The sequence below is a fragment of the Camelus bactrianus genome, chromosome 1 (genome assembly GCF_048773025.1).
Source record: "Camelus bactrianus isolate YW-2024 breed Bactrian camel chromosome 1, ASM4877302v1, whole genome shotgun sequence".
Taxonomy (NCBI): domain Eukaryota; kingdom Metazoa; phylum Chordata; class Mammalia; order Artiodactyla; family Camelidae; genus Camelus; species Camelus bactrianus.
In genome coordinates, this window is record NC_133539.1 from 59264916 (window position 1) to 59278884 (window position 13969).

General features: G+C 33.4%; 1 protein-coding gene across 5 annotated transcripts in view; it reads right to left on the bottom strand.

Annotated features, from left to right (window-relative positions):
* Positions 1 to 1499: 1499 nt before the first annotated feature.
* The window catches only part of CCDC14 (coiled-coil domain containing 14), a 36796-nt gene continuing 24326 nt past the window's right edge, over positions 1500 to 13969 (bottom strand). For 2 of the 5 annotated variants that reach the window (XM_045507209.2, XM_010970919.3), the window contains exons 10-13: positions 10308 to 10390; positions 8256 to 8474; positions 8049 to 8181; positions 1500 to 3161 (exon numbers count right to left, since the gene is read on the bottom strand). In XM_045507209.2, coding sequence (XP_045363165.1) covers positions 2225 to 3161; positions 8049 to 8181; positions 8256 to 8474; positions 10308 to 10390 — 1372 coding nt within the window. In that variant the 3' untranslated portion in view covers positions 1500 to 2224. Of the gene's footprint in view, positions 3162 to 8048; positions 8182 to 8255; positions 8475 to 10279; positions 10391 to 13969 lie in introns of those variants that run through there. The other 3 variants (XM_045507211.2, XM_045507210.2, XM_045507212.2) reach the window with 3 other exon arrangements.

Here is a 13969-nt window from a genome sequence, read left to right on the forward strand (position 1 = left end):
CTCTATGCAATTTTAAGAACATTCAATTCCATCTGTGATCCTCAATTTAAAAAAAAAACAAACACCACCAAAGATATCCTTACACTGAATGACTTCATAGTGTGTAATGGTTATTCCTCAGCCTGGAGCTCAAGGCATTCTACAATCTGACCCCAGCTCTTCTAAACTGTGTTAGCATCATCTGTATTGCCATTACCACATGGTCATCTCAATCCCTCTATTTTAGTCAGGTTGGTGTACTTACCGTCGTCTTAATATACCACTCAACCGCAACATTTTGATGATACTGACTTTCTATGGGGTTAACATTTTGAGGATTTTGAGGATTATCCAAATCCTATACATTCTTTAAGATCCAAATGAAGTTTCTTCTATTCCAGTTCTTTTTCTACCATTTTTGGGGTTCTTTCTACTCTAAACTTCTATGAAACTCAGTGTCTATCCCACCCACTTTGCTATGGTCTTATTTCATCTTAAAACTGAACCAAATTCTTTCATGTTTCTATGCCATGTGTGTGTCTTACATCAAATAAACAGTAAGCTCTTGATAAAGGTCCCTCAAGGATTTCCCAGTCTAATTTATTCTTTAATCAAACTATTAACCCCTAATTAACTGAACCTACAAACATCTAAAATTGTTCTTTGCACCTGATGATGCCCATCCTATATTAAGGTCAAAAGTGGACAATTTTCTTGTATTATCATCTAATAATCTTAAGAACTTACTTCTGCCTATGAATAACAACTGAATATTTGGGAGTAGACAGATGACATAATTTTCTTCCTTGCTTTGTTATTTCATATTTCTGAACTGTACCTCTGACCTTATGTGTTCAAGAGTTGTGACCTGTTACCTCCCCATAAACCAAGGAATTAATTTATGAATATCAGAAGTAAGAAAAATTAAAAACATTAACAGACAATTCTGTGAAAATAGATTAGAATTCATTTACTATTTTCAGACTTGAGAAATCTCTTTCTATAAACTCTGAACATGTCAAAGAGACTGTACCTGGGTCCTTCAGAAGTTGTAGTCCCAACATTTAAAAACCAGCAGGAAGAGGCTCTGGTATCAGCAGAGCACTCTTTAACGCTAAAATCTGCTCAAGCACTAAAGACAATGACCCAGGCAGGTGATGTGTATGAAGTATCACTGATAGCACAACATTCACCAACTTTCTAAGAGTTAAAGTGTGCTGCTTAGATGCAAGGAGATGACACCAAGTAGTTATCATCTTCTGGAGTCTAGCAATGTTGGCATCTAGTGCTGCAAGACCATTTCAAAAGTCTTGTTCATCACGAGAAGTGAACCATGAAAAAGAAGAAATGTGCTAGGTATACTAGGAAGTGCTAGTATAAAGAAGCAGAGACCAACCTAGCTCATATTACTTATAGAATAGACAGTGTTCTCAGCTAAACTGCTAAAAAAAAAAATTCATCCAGAAAGGCAGAATTACAAATAGTTCAAGATTTATAAAATCCACCACGTTCAAACATAATGACAAAAAACAAATAAACATTTATTTAAAAACCAAATTTCCAAAAGTAAAACTTATCTGTTAGTATTTCTTTATCAGTCTGACTTCAGTTTTTAATGGTCTTAAACATGAATTCAGGATAAAAATAAATAAAAGTGTCAAAATTTTAAGAAACCATATATTAACTTAGGATGTTATCTATATATTTTTAGACCAATCAACGTTTTTAAGAAGTGGAGATATTGGCACTTTTTCTCTTAAAATAAATGTTGATATGTCTCACCAACACCACCAGCCTGTAGCACAGAACATCCCATATAAAAACACAGTGTCATTAAAATCAAACAGGAATCCTGAAAGAGAAAAGAAACTCTAGTTTTAACACAGTAAATTATAACCAAAGACTCCCTTCCCATTATCCTTTAGGACGACCAGAGAATCCTTCTAACCTGCACCCTGAGCCCAGCAAAGTAAGAAAAAGCTCTAATTGCTAAATACTAAATAAAATATTTACAATACTTACAGTACTTTCCTAGTTATACACAACTTTCTTCTTTTAGCAAATGTCAATTTCTTAGGATGACTTGTTTCTATAAGCAGTGTCAATATATTCCAATAATAAATTTATTATTCAATTTATTCTTTCACACATAATTAATATAAAACTTTTCTCTAAAGAAATTTAAAATATACATTCAATGTAGCCAAGTTCTATTCTTAAAAAGGATTTTTCTCTTCTTCTGAGTTTACTTCTCCAGAAGACCGGTCCTTAAGGACTCCTGGAGGCGAGCAATGTTGGCATCCAGTGCTGCAAGGCCATTTCGGAAGTCTTGTTCATCACGAGAAGTGAACGTTGAAAAAGAAGAGATGCTCCAATCAGAGGTCAAGTCAGAATTTAAAAAGCTACCATCGGAGACTGCACTGCTTTTCACCTGAATGCTGCTCCTCTGACAAGTGGAGGGGCCGTGACATGCAGCCAATTCCTCTAGCTCCTTGGTGGCAGCAGGGATCTTGCAAATGGCTTCCTTTATTTTCTCGAGGAGCTGTTTGTCCTCCATATCAGCTGTTCTGGAAAGTTTCTCAGGCACATCTGCTTCCTTTTTGGAAGAGGAGCAAACTCCGAGTGCACACAATTTATTTTCTTTTTCAGCGACAACAAGTCCACTGTTGCTGACACACTGCGGTGGAGCTACACTGAGTTGTGGCTGGGGGGATAATCTCTTGGACAGTGGTGATTTCTTTACTGAAGTGCTTCTAGCAAATGGAATGTAAATTGTCTTATCCAAATTATACTCTTCTATTAAAGTTGTAACTTCACTCTCTTCATCAGAATCCTGTTTTGAAAGGGCAGAAATGATTCCTGGGGCTGATACTTCCTCCATGCTCCTAGTATTACTATGTTGAGGGCCTTTGGAGGGCAGAACATTTTCATAGGGTCTACCTGGCACTATGTTTTTCTCATTGCTAATTGCAGAAAGTGGTTCTGAATGTGTAATGATAGACTGATCTGGTTCTAACTTATTTAAGTAGCTCATTATGGAAGTGTGAGCAGGGATTGGGTCATGCTGAGGTTGTTTTTCATAAATGTTCAGAAGTGATTTGGTAAGATTATTCCCAGACTTGCAGCGAGCACTGTCCATACTAAGATCTGAGAGAAGCTTTGCCATACTGCTCTGTAAAGTTCTGTTAAGAAGAATTTAGTACACTAATTATTTCTTTTTACCCACTTCTTTATTTATTCAAACACACTCATCTTTTAAAAGAAAGGATTTGAGGCAAGCACTACTTAATATGGAAAAAAGCAACTAAAAGCCCAAAATCACAGAACATACTCTGGACACAGTAAATTAAAATGACAAATGAGAAAAGATCTTGGTCTGCATCCTAATAAACACTGGAAAAGACAGACTGTGTCACTTGGAAGAATGAGCAGGTACTAATTTGTTACAAATTTTCTTCACAAACGCATCACATATGTTAAACAGTATTTAGTCCAGTTTACCCTTTAAAAAAGATGTTATTTCCCTACGTATATCAAGGACCTAGAAGCTTTAAAGACTTGAATATGCCACATTTTCTGATCCATCAATTTGCACTTCTAGGAATTTATTCTCCTGATATACACCAAGAGGTTGTACCCAAAGATATATTTACAAAGATGTAATTAATCATAAAAAAAATAGATGGACAATATCTTTACCTTCAAGTACAGTGGACTGATTTTAGGTAAATTACAGTATAACTGCATCACAGCCATTTATACTCATGTTGGAGAGAGTATTTATTAATGGGGAAATATTCGTTGTATAAGGTTAGCCGTAAGTAACATAGTAACTATACTATTTTTGTAAAAACAGTTACATATCCAAATAAAATATTAAAAGGAAATCTCTATACTAAACACTTAGCAGTGATTATATCTTTAGGTATGGAATGAGTAACTTTTTTCCTACAAAAGAAAAAAAATATTTTTTCCAATCTGGCTTACACTATCACCTTAAATATGCTATGTTTTGAGTTCTGATTGCCCTTCAAATGGCAATGGCTCCAGCCACTTTTACTCACACCTCTTTCAAGAAGCTAATGAGCTACTATTAAAAGATAAAAAATATGACATAGAAACATATCTTTAAGGAAATGCTGTAATGAATAATGACCCACTAGTTAATTCAATCAGACGGCATACTGGAATTTTTATTTTTAGAAAAGAAATACTTATGCTGAAGTTCCTTTCCAGACTTAAATAAAAATGTTATCTTTGCTGTGTACAAAATCTGCAATACAGAAAGGAAGGAAGGGACAATGTAGTAAGATCTGAATCTCTGGAATTTAGTATCAATCACTAAGTTTCTCATGTGCAAACAAAATGTGACACCACTGTCTTTGAAATTAATAGAAAACTCTGTAAGTAAAGAGATAAAAATATGTCAAAATTTTAAAGGCAGTAATACAAGTACCTGAATAGCTACAAAGTGAATATATTCATGTTTCTGTTATATAAGACTTAGCTATACACACTGATTTTTAATGCTTAGAAAACTGGCATATTTTCATAATAAGAAATGTAATGTTCTTTTTTGGCTACTTAAAAAATACAGTAATTTATACAACTATCAGCACTTGTAAGAGTGCTCTTAGACACTATTAGAATATTTACATTTACTTACTGAAAAATATATTAATTTCCCACACATTTTAATGGTTTTATAACATGTTACTAGGGTAAAATCTAAAAAAAAAGGATAAAGATGTATTTTGAAATTATTGAAGGTTGGAGAAGAAAGAGATGGTTTAGGAAATTTGTTTAGAACTTGTATGTGTAACTTCTAGCCCCATTATCCTTCTAGTCTGAGAAAGGCATTTAAAAATTTTGCAAAATCTCTAAGAGCCTATTTAACACATACAAAAAACATACACCTATCTGACTGAGGTGTACAGCTACAGGAGGAGAGATGGGGAGAGGAGCATGAAGACTCATCTGTACTGTCAGATGTCACTGCTTTACTCTCTAATGTCAAAAATAAAATTTAAATAGTCACAGTAGCCCAGCTATAGTACTGGAGATGTTCCTAATTAACTGAATTGCATAGGGTGCCACCAAACATATTACAAATCATGAATGTGGGTGAATTTTGATACAACTGAGCTCAAAGAGCATTTGTGTGTGTTTATTTTGCTTTTTAATTTAAAGGACAAAACAAAAATTTTCATCAATGTGTATACTTAGCATTTTGAAGCTATTACTGAGTCTTCAGAAAATGCAGTGGTGGTACCCACCCCTACAAAGCACTGTGCTAAGCCTGTCCACTATGTTTCTACAACCATTTAGAGTCCAGTTAGTCGGACTAATAGGTGAGCTAGTAGTCACAAGGCAAGATTTATGCCCAGCATAAATAGAAAAGATCCTTGACAACAATGGAAAAAAAAAAAACTGACAGGAAAGTTCTTGAGAGTCTTCAGAAAAGGAGAACAAAATATCTGATCCCACATAGTCTTTTCTAAAAGCAGATAATATATAAGAATTAATGAACTTTCTCAGTTCCTATGCTTCTATGTTAGAGTAATGTTAAGGCTCTAATTAGCATGCAAATCATTACTCATTCCTAAAGAACACTGGAAAAGACAGACTGTGTCATTTGGAAGAATGAGCAGGTACTAAGGTATCTTCTTACAAAGACAGAAGAATCTCTCAATAACGGGTCATCTTGTCTCAGAGAGAAGCTATCCTCTTCAAAACAGGAAGCAAGGCTGAAGAGGGAACCTGAAGTCCTGGTGCAGGTCCCAGCTCAGGCCCCAAGTAAGTTAATCATGAAAGTCAGGTAAGTCCCTTCATTTCTTTGGGATTCCACTTATACTAATTTCTAGAATAATTGTACTATTACTTAACTCTATTACTGTTTAACTTGCATGGCCCCAGTTTCCCCATGGAAATGCAGATATTTAAATTTTTCCTCCATAAATGAGGACAAATAAAATAATAGAGAAGACTTTGAAAAAAAAATTCAAGAACTCTACAAATAAAAGATAACATCAGCTTCTAAGATTTACAGATACTAACCAATATATATGTAATAGATAAACAACAAGTTCATACTGTATGGTACAGGGAACTATGTTCAATATCTCGTAGTAACTTATGGTGAAAAAGAATATGAAAACGAATATATGTATGTTCATGTATGACTGAAGCATTATGCTGTATACCAGAAATTGACACAACATTGTAAACTGACTATACTTTAAATAAAATATATATATATATATTTGTATACACATATATATACAGAAAAAAAAATCAGCTTCTAATGTCACACCTGGAAAGGAGCTGGATTTAGCAGTATGAAGAAAAAGACTGTAGGAAAAAACTCCCAGGAAACTAGATCTTCTGCTTTATTTCCTGCTTGGGGCCAACAACCATGCCCCTTAGAATGAGGAGATGTTCCCAGTGACACCTAAGAATTGCTCATGGAACCTGACCATGTTGACTGCTCTGTTTCTCTTTTTCAAATTGCATACCATATATACTTCTAAAAAACAGCTTATTGAGATATAATTTATAAACTATAAAATACACCCTTTTAAAGTGTACATCCTAGTGGGCATTTCGTATGTTCATAGAGTTTCACAACTATAACTTCTTCCCAGTTTCAGAACGTTTTCATTACCCTGAAAAGAAACTCTGTACCATTAGCAGTCACCCTGCATTCTTGCCCTCTTCCCCCAGCCCTTGGCAACTACTAATCTACTTTTTGTTTCCAGGGTTTGCCACTCCGGACATTTCTTATAAATAAAATCATACAATATGACTGGTTTCTTTTACCATACTTACTTAAAAATAACAGAGTTTTTACTCCAAAATTACTCCTTAGAAAAACATTTCTTTGGAGACCTTACAAGGGCTTTCATAAGAAGGGACACTCTCTTAATCACTTCACTTTGAACAAGAGTGGTATAAGCCAACATTTTAGAAACTCTGACTAGAGCCTAGCTAATTATAACCCTACATGGATATAAAAGTATATTTTGCTTTTCTCACTGTTTGATAAAAGTTTGAGTGAAATTATTCTGTGAAAGAGGAATGTGGGAAAAAAGTAATATTTCTATATTAACATAGCTTATATAAAGTCATTTCAAATGTTTATAAAACTAAGTTATTATATATACATATATAATATATGTATATACATTTATTATATATGTATATATAGAACTATTTCATCTATTTCCCTAAAAGTTTATAATTCAAAGTGGGGAAAAAAGCTTATAATTCAAAATGGATCTTCTCATGTGAAATACAAAGAAGACTGTTTTATATTTAGGACTGTTTTATATTTGGAACTATACATTTTCAGGATCACTCAAAGGCACGGTCAGATTTGATGATATTAAGGCCTAAAATAACCAACTTCTCAAGGATTTACAAAATTAGTTGAAAATCCAATTCCTGACAACTCTCAAGAGAAAACTGAACTTGATAAGTGCGTATCACACAAAAATTGAGCAAAGTGGTTTATTTATTTGAGATAAGACATGTTAAGGAACCAAGGTATCTTAGGGGCTGCTGCCAACTCCCTCATTTTACTGATGAAATGAATGAGACTCAGAGAGGCTAAATGACTTACCCAAGATCATATGAATGAGGGCTTACTGTGCTAAGTGCTTTTCATGAATTATTTCTTAGTCCTCCCATCAACTCTAATCATGTCTCCACTTTACAGCTAAGGTTTAGAAAGGTTAACTATCTCTTGCTCAAAGTAATACAGCTAATACATGGTAGAGCTGGGATTCCACTCAGGTCTCTCTGGCTTCAGAGACACAGAACTCTTAACCATTTTGCTAAATAAGTCTTCAGCTCATCAGAGCCCTTTTCCTGGAGTCATGTGGTTTAAAAAAGCATTTAGCCATGTTTGGAATTTAAACTAACTTAATTGGAACAGAAGAAAACATCATTAGAAATGAGCAAACACATCGAGAAAAAGATAGGGGTAAGAGGGCAAGTCTGAAATTATTTTGAAGTTTATAAATACATCTAACAGAAGGCCTAAGTTATTCAAATGAGGTTAATATTACCTGGTTAATTCTCTCAGTCGAGTCACCTCGGCATCACGCTGACGTAAGGTTATTCCCAATATCTGATTTTCCTTTTCAGCAGCTTCTAATTTAAACCGGGAGCTTTCCACATTGACTAAGGCTTCCTCCAATTCTAAAACAACAAAAAAGTCTTAGTTTCCTTATTACTTTAAAAAAAGTGACCATAACCATAGTTGAAACACATACCAATTTTCATTCTTGTTGTCTCAATGTCAAATTGCTGTTTATTTTCAAGTAAAGTTTGATCTTTCTCTTTAAATATGCCAGCAAATTTTCTGTTTTCATCTTTTTGATTTTCTATTACTTTTAAAAGCTCTTCATTTTTACTCTGTAGTAATTCCTGGCTCTTTAGTGACTCCTGTAATTGATTTTGCAGGGACTTGTTCAATGACTGAAGAGAAAACACTGTAGGACAAAATAGATCAAATAATTGTTACTCCAATTTAAAAAGTATAAACTTGGAAAAGATCTGTTTTTAAAAAAGAAGAGGCTTGGAATTTATTGATTTTGCTTAACAATTATATGCTTGAGCAGGTCTATGTAAATGTATTTTAAAAGTTGATTGGCAGAAGTCATATCTTTCTTCTCCAATTGATATTTGGGGCACTAAATTTTTTACCTTTTTATATGAAATAATAATACACGCACAAAGTAAAAAAATTCAAAAACACCATGAAACACCAGTAATACCAAATGATTCTCAGTGAAAAGTCTCTCTCCCATCTCACCTCCACTCTCCCCCCAGAAGCAATCAGTATTAACTTTGATGTCTTTCTGGAAAATACTTTTGTATATGACATATATTTAAACATAAATGAATCATAATATACCCACAGTTTCTAATCTTGCCTTTTTTTGATTGTTATGTTTCAGCAGATAGGTATATCACATCCTTTATGATGGCTATAAAAATGTATGGCACCACTCACTTAGTAATTGCAGCCTTGAGTGAAGGCTTACTACATGGGAGTATTAGAATCCCGGCATACAGTGGTGAACAGCAGAGATGTGGTTCCTGTTCTCATGGAGCTAACAGCAAACAGTAAGTATGAATAGTAATAAGTGCTCTCAAGGAAACAAGAAGTAAATGGCAGAGAGTAAAAAGAGAGAAGCTACTTAGAATGGCAACCACTGATCTCCTCACTTCCCATCTTGGCCTCCTCTCTCCCACTCCTCCCCATCGTTTATTCATAATGGAACCAGAGTGATCCTTTCCAAAATTACTCTGGTGAAGTTGAACATTTTTATGAAGTGTGTTCTGTTGGGTGCTTCTGTTTTTTTTATTCCTTTGTAAGAGATATTTTTATATATTAGGAAAATAAAGCCTTTGTCACATCATGTAGTACCAAAAAATTCCCCCATTTTGTTCATGCTTTTTGAAGTATTTATAATTTTGCTCTGCAGAAAATGAAAAAATTTCTGGGACATATTTTATTAATCTTTCCTTTGTGGCATCTGAGTTTTCGTCAGGCTTAGGAAAAGTTCCCAAGAAAAGTTCTCATCTTTTTCTCTGGTACTATTAGTTCTCTTTCTTTTCTTTTACTTTAAACTGTATGATCCATAAGGACAATTTGGCAATATCTGTCAAAACTGCAACAGTATATACCCTTTTACTCAGCAATTCTACAGCTGTAATCTACAAAAACGCTCACACGTGCATAAAGACATATGTATAAGGACTTTTGTTGCAGGATTATTTGTTTTTGGAAAAGGGGGAAGTATGTAGACATCTGTCAGGAGAGGGTTTTAAACACATTATGATTGAACTACATAAACAGAATAACCACGTAGTTCTTAAATAGAAACATATTTCTGTATTTTGATAGAGAAAAATATCTACTACATATTAAGTGAATAAATGCAAGCTGTATACAGTGTCATCTCATTTCTACAAAAGAAAAAGTATATACATAGTTCTATTAGCGCCTATCTATTAGTAGATATTCAGTAAGTATTTGTGAAATAAATCAATTATATATGAACAGGAAATAGGTGAAAGAAAATACAGCCTTTTAAAAAAATAAGGGTGTATTATTGGGAAGTGATAGCATAAGTCTTTTATTTTTGTGTTTCTGCACTATTTTAAATTTTAATATGGAGTATTATTCCTACTTTTTAAATATTTATTTTTTTTTAAAAGTCCACTTTAGACAAAGTAATTAGGAAACCTCAATACTTTATCAAGATTTCTAGAGCCACAAAGAATTTACCATCAATGCTTCAAGTCCTTTTACCTACATTCAAGGTTGCATTCCAAAGAACCAGATGCCTTTTGGGTTTTTTCTCGTTCTCTAAGTTGCTGGTTCAAAATTCTCAATTGCCTAAATAAAATAATGAAGAAACATGAGTACAAGAATCCCCAGCTCATTTAACTGTATACATCTGGCAGCAAATTAAAACACACCACACACAAACAGTGGCATCCACTAGGGCAGCACAAGTCCATCTTATCCTCCAGATAAAAGACAAAAAACAAACAACAAAACCACACTATTATTATAAGGCCTGAGATAATTTTTAAAAGATTGCCTGGGATAGCATAAAACCTCCCCTCACTAGAAAAAGGTTAACTTTTTTTCTTCTTCCCTATTTTGTTTTTGTATCTTTTCAGTGATTTCCTTGGTTTTTTTTTTTGTTTTTTTTTTTCTATTTCTTTTATTCCAATCTCCTCTTGCTATTTCCTTCTGCTTTCCTTCTCAGGAGGTATTTTTATTACTGTAGGAATCATCTACTTTTTAAAAGATCTGCCATAACCATGAACCAGAATACCTACAGGGACTGACTGCTATAAGACATCTATCTGCTTGGTTTGTCACACAGTGAAAACATTGGGAAACACAAATCTATGCTTCTACTAATTTCCTTGCTAGATGTAAAAGTTAATGGCTTTATTTAGGTGAAGAGAATGCTAATAAGCAACAACTTTGCCCCACAATGAACTTCAAAATACGTAGCTGCTTCACAAACAGGAACATACAAAAGGAACTACAAGTGTTTTCTTAACTTCTAGGAAGTTAACACTAAAAAAAAGTTCTCTAGTATCTTTCCAGAATTACTTACCTGGAAATACTCTGCACTAAAGTATTTTTGTTACAGAATCTAAAACGATAGATCCTACCTCACATCACTTGTATGTATTAATTCAGAATGGATCAAAGAACTAAACATAAAATACAAAAACAAACAAAATCTAACTATACAAGTTTTAGGTGGAAATCTATGTAACCTTGAAGAGGGAAAGGCATTCCTAAGCAAGACTCAAAATCCAGCAACCACCAAGGAAAATAAAAGATTTAACTATATCAAAAATTGAAATTTGCTCTAGAATTAATACAGCCTAAAAGAAAATACCTGCTGCACATGTAACAGACAAAAGGTCTGTAACATTTAAGAGCTTCTACAAATCAGTAAGAAAGGCAGTAAAATATGACCAAGAATGGGAAATTCACATAAGAAATAAAATAGAAATCATCTATAAGCATACGAAAAATGCTGTCTCACTAATATGAAGAAATAAAAATTTAAAACAGGAGGCATTTTAAGGCAATAGAATTGACAAAATAAAAGGACATAGCACTTTTTGTTGGTGACAGTATATGGAAATGAATTATCTCAACTGATAGGAGTCAACTGGTATAACCATTTTGGATGGTATTCTGGCATTATCCAACAAAATGTAAAATGCTCATAATCTGTGACAAAATAATTCTAGCTCTAAGCCACAGAAATAGTTGTATATGTGCAAAAACATCCATAATCTTGTCGATATAAACAAGGATGTTCACAATAGCAGTATTTAATAGTGAGAAGTTGGAAATAATTTAAAATGCTGTATAAATTATGATATATCCATACTGTGAAATACTAATACACAGGTATTAAAAAAAAGAGACTGACATGGAAAGCTCTCCAAGAGATCATATAAAGTAAAAAAAAAAGCAAGCTACAGAACAACAGTGTAATACAACCTCATCTTTGTTTTAATAAAATTCAGCTTTTCTGAAAAGGCTTCTCCTTTATAACAAAGAGGGCAGATCTAGAAAAGGCGGCATAGACTGGTACTTCATAACTTCAACTGGAATGCTTCTTTTGGTATTTTCCAGAAAAACAGCAGGTCCTCTTACACACCAACTGTGTAACAGAAGATTTGCTTGACAATTCTGTATGTCCCTTCTCTTCTCTTTTGCTAGTTCATGCGCCTGAGTTGAGAGCATAATAAAATTGCTTCTGTATTAAGAAAACATTCCCTCCAACCTAACTGTAGAACTAGCTACTCTCTTCCCTCACATCCTCAGCTTTCAGGGCCAGGTTTTTAAAAAATGATTGTTTTATTAAAGTAATACTTGATAAAACATAAAAGATGTCTTTTAAAAACGGATAATGTTTTATGCATTATTTTAAAATATTGTGTTTTATACTTACGTTTACTTGATTTTAACAAAGGAAAGGAAGAACTGCTGACATTTAGACAAGCATTTCTTTTTTTCCCAATCATTCTTTAAAATATAGCTTTATTCCTAATTACCTCCCCCCCAAAGTAAATAAATAAGCAAATAAAATACAGCTTTGAGATAAAACTGATATACAATAAACTGTACATATTTAAAGTACATAATTTGGTAAGTTTAACATAGGATTTGTGAAACCATCAACACAATTAAGATATTCATCACCCGCTAAAGTTTCCTCAGGTCCATTTAATAACATTCCCTTGCCAGACAACTACTGATTTATAAATTAGTTTGCATTTTCTAGAATTTTATCTAATTATATTGTAAACGAAAGCATACAATATATACTTTTAGCCTGGTTTCTTCACTTAGCATAATCATTTTGAGATCCACCCATGCTGTTGCACATACCAATAGGTCCTTCCTTCCTACTGTTGAGTGGTGTTCTACTGTATGAATGTACCATCATTTGTTTATCCATTCACCTGTTCACAGACATTTGGGTTGTTTACTATGAATACACATGAACAAGTTTTTGTGTGCACATACACTTTCACTTCTCTTGGGTAAATACCTAGGAGCGGAATGACTGGGTCATATGGTGTATTTGTATTTCTAAGAAACTGCCAAACTGTTTTCCAAAGTGGCTGTACCATTTTACATTCCCATCGGCAAATTATGAAAGCTTCAGTTCCTCAGCATCTTCACTAACACATGGTGTGGTCTTTTGAATTTTACTCATTCTAGTGGGTATGTAGTAGTATCTCATCATGGTTTTAATTTGCATTTTCCTAATGATTAATGATAATGAGCATATTTTCATGTGTTTCTTTGATACCTATGTATCTTTGACAAAGTATTCAAATATTTTGCCCATTTTTAAACTGTGTATTTGTCTTATTGAGCTGTAACCATCCTTTAAGCATTCTAGACATATGGATTGCAAATATTTTGTTTATTGTCTGCTTCTTCATTTTTAGTGTCTTTTGAAGAGCCAAAGTTTTAAATGTTGATGAATTCCAATTCATTTTTTTCTTTTCTAGTTCTTTTGTTGTATTTAAGAAATTTTTCCCAACCCGAAGTAACTAAGTCTTCCTCCCGTGTTCTGTAAATTTAGCTTGTATATTAAGATCTGTGATTCATTTCAAATTAATTTTACATACAGTGTAAAAGTAAAGATTGAGGTTCCTTTTTTTTTTTTTTTTTTTTTGGTGTACAGCTCTCCAATTGTTCCAGCATTACTTACTGAAAAGATTATTCTTTCCCCATTGCATTTCCTTGGCATCTTCGTCAAAAATAAGTTATCCATGTGCAAGTTTGTTTCTATTGTTTCAGTGATCTATTTGTCTATATTTATGCTAATGCCACACTGTCTTGATTACTATAATTTATAGTTGTAAACTGTAACTTGTCTTGAAATAGGACAGTAAAATTTCATTCTCCTTTCCC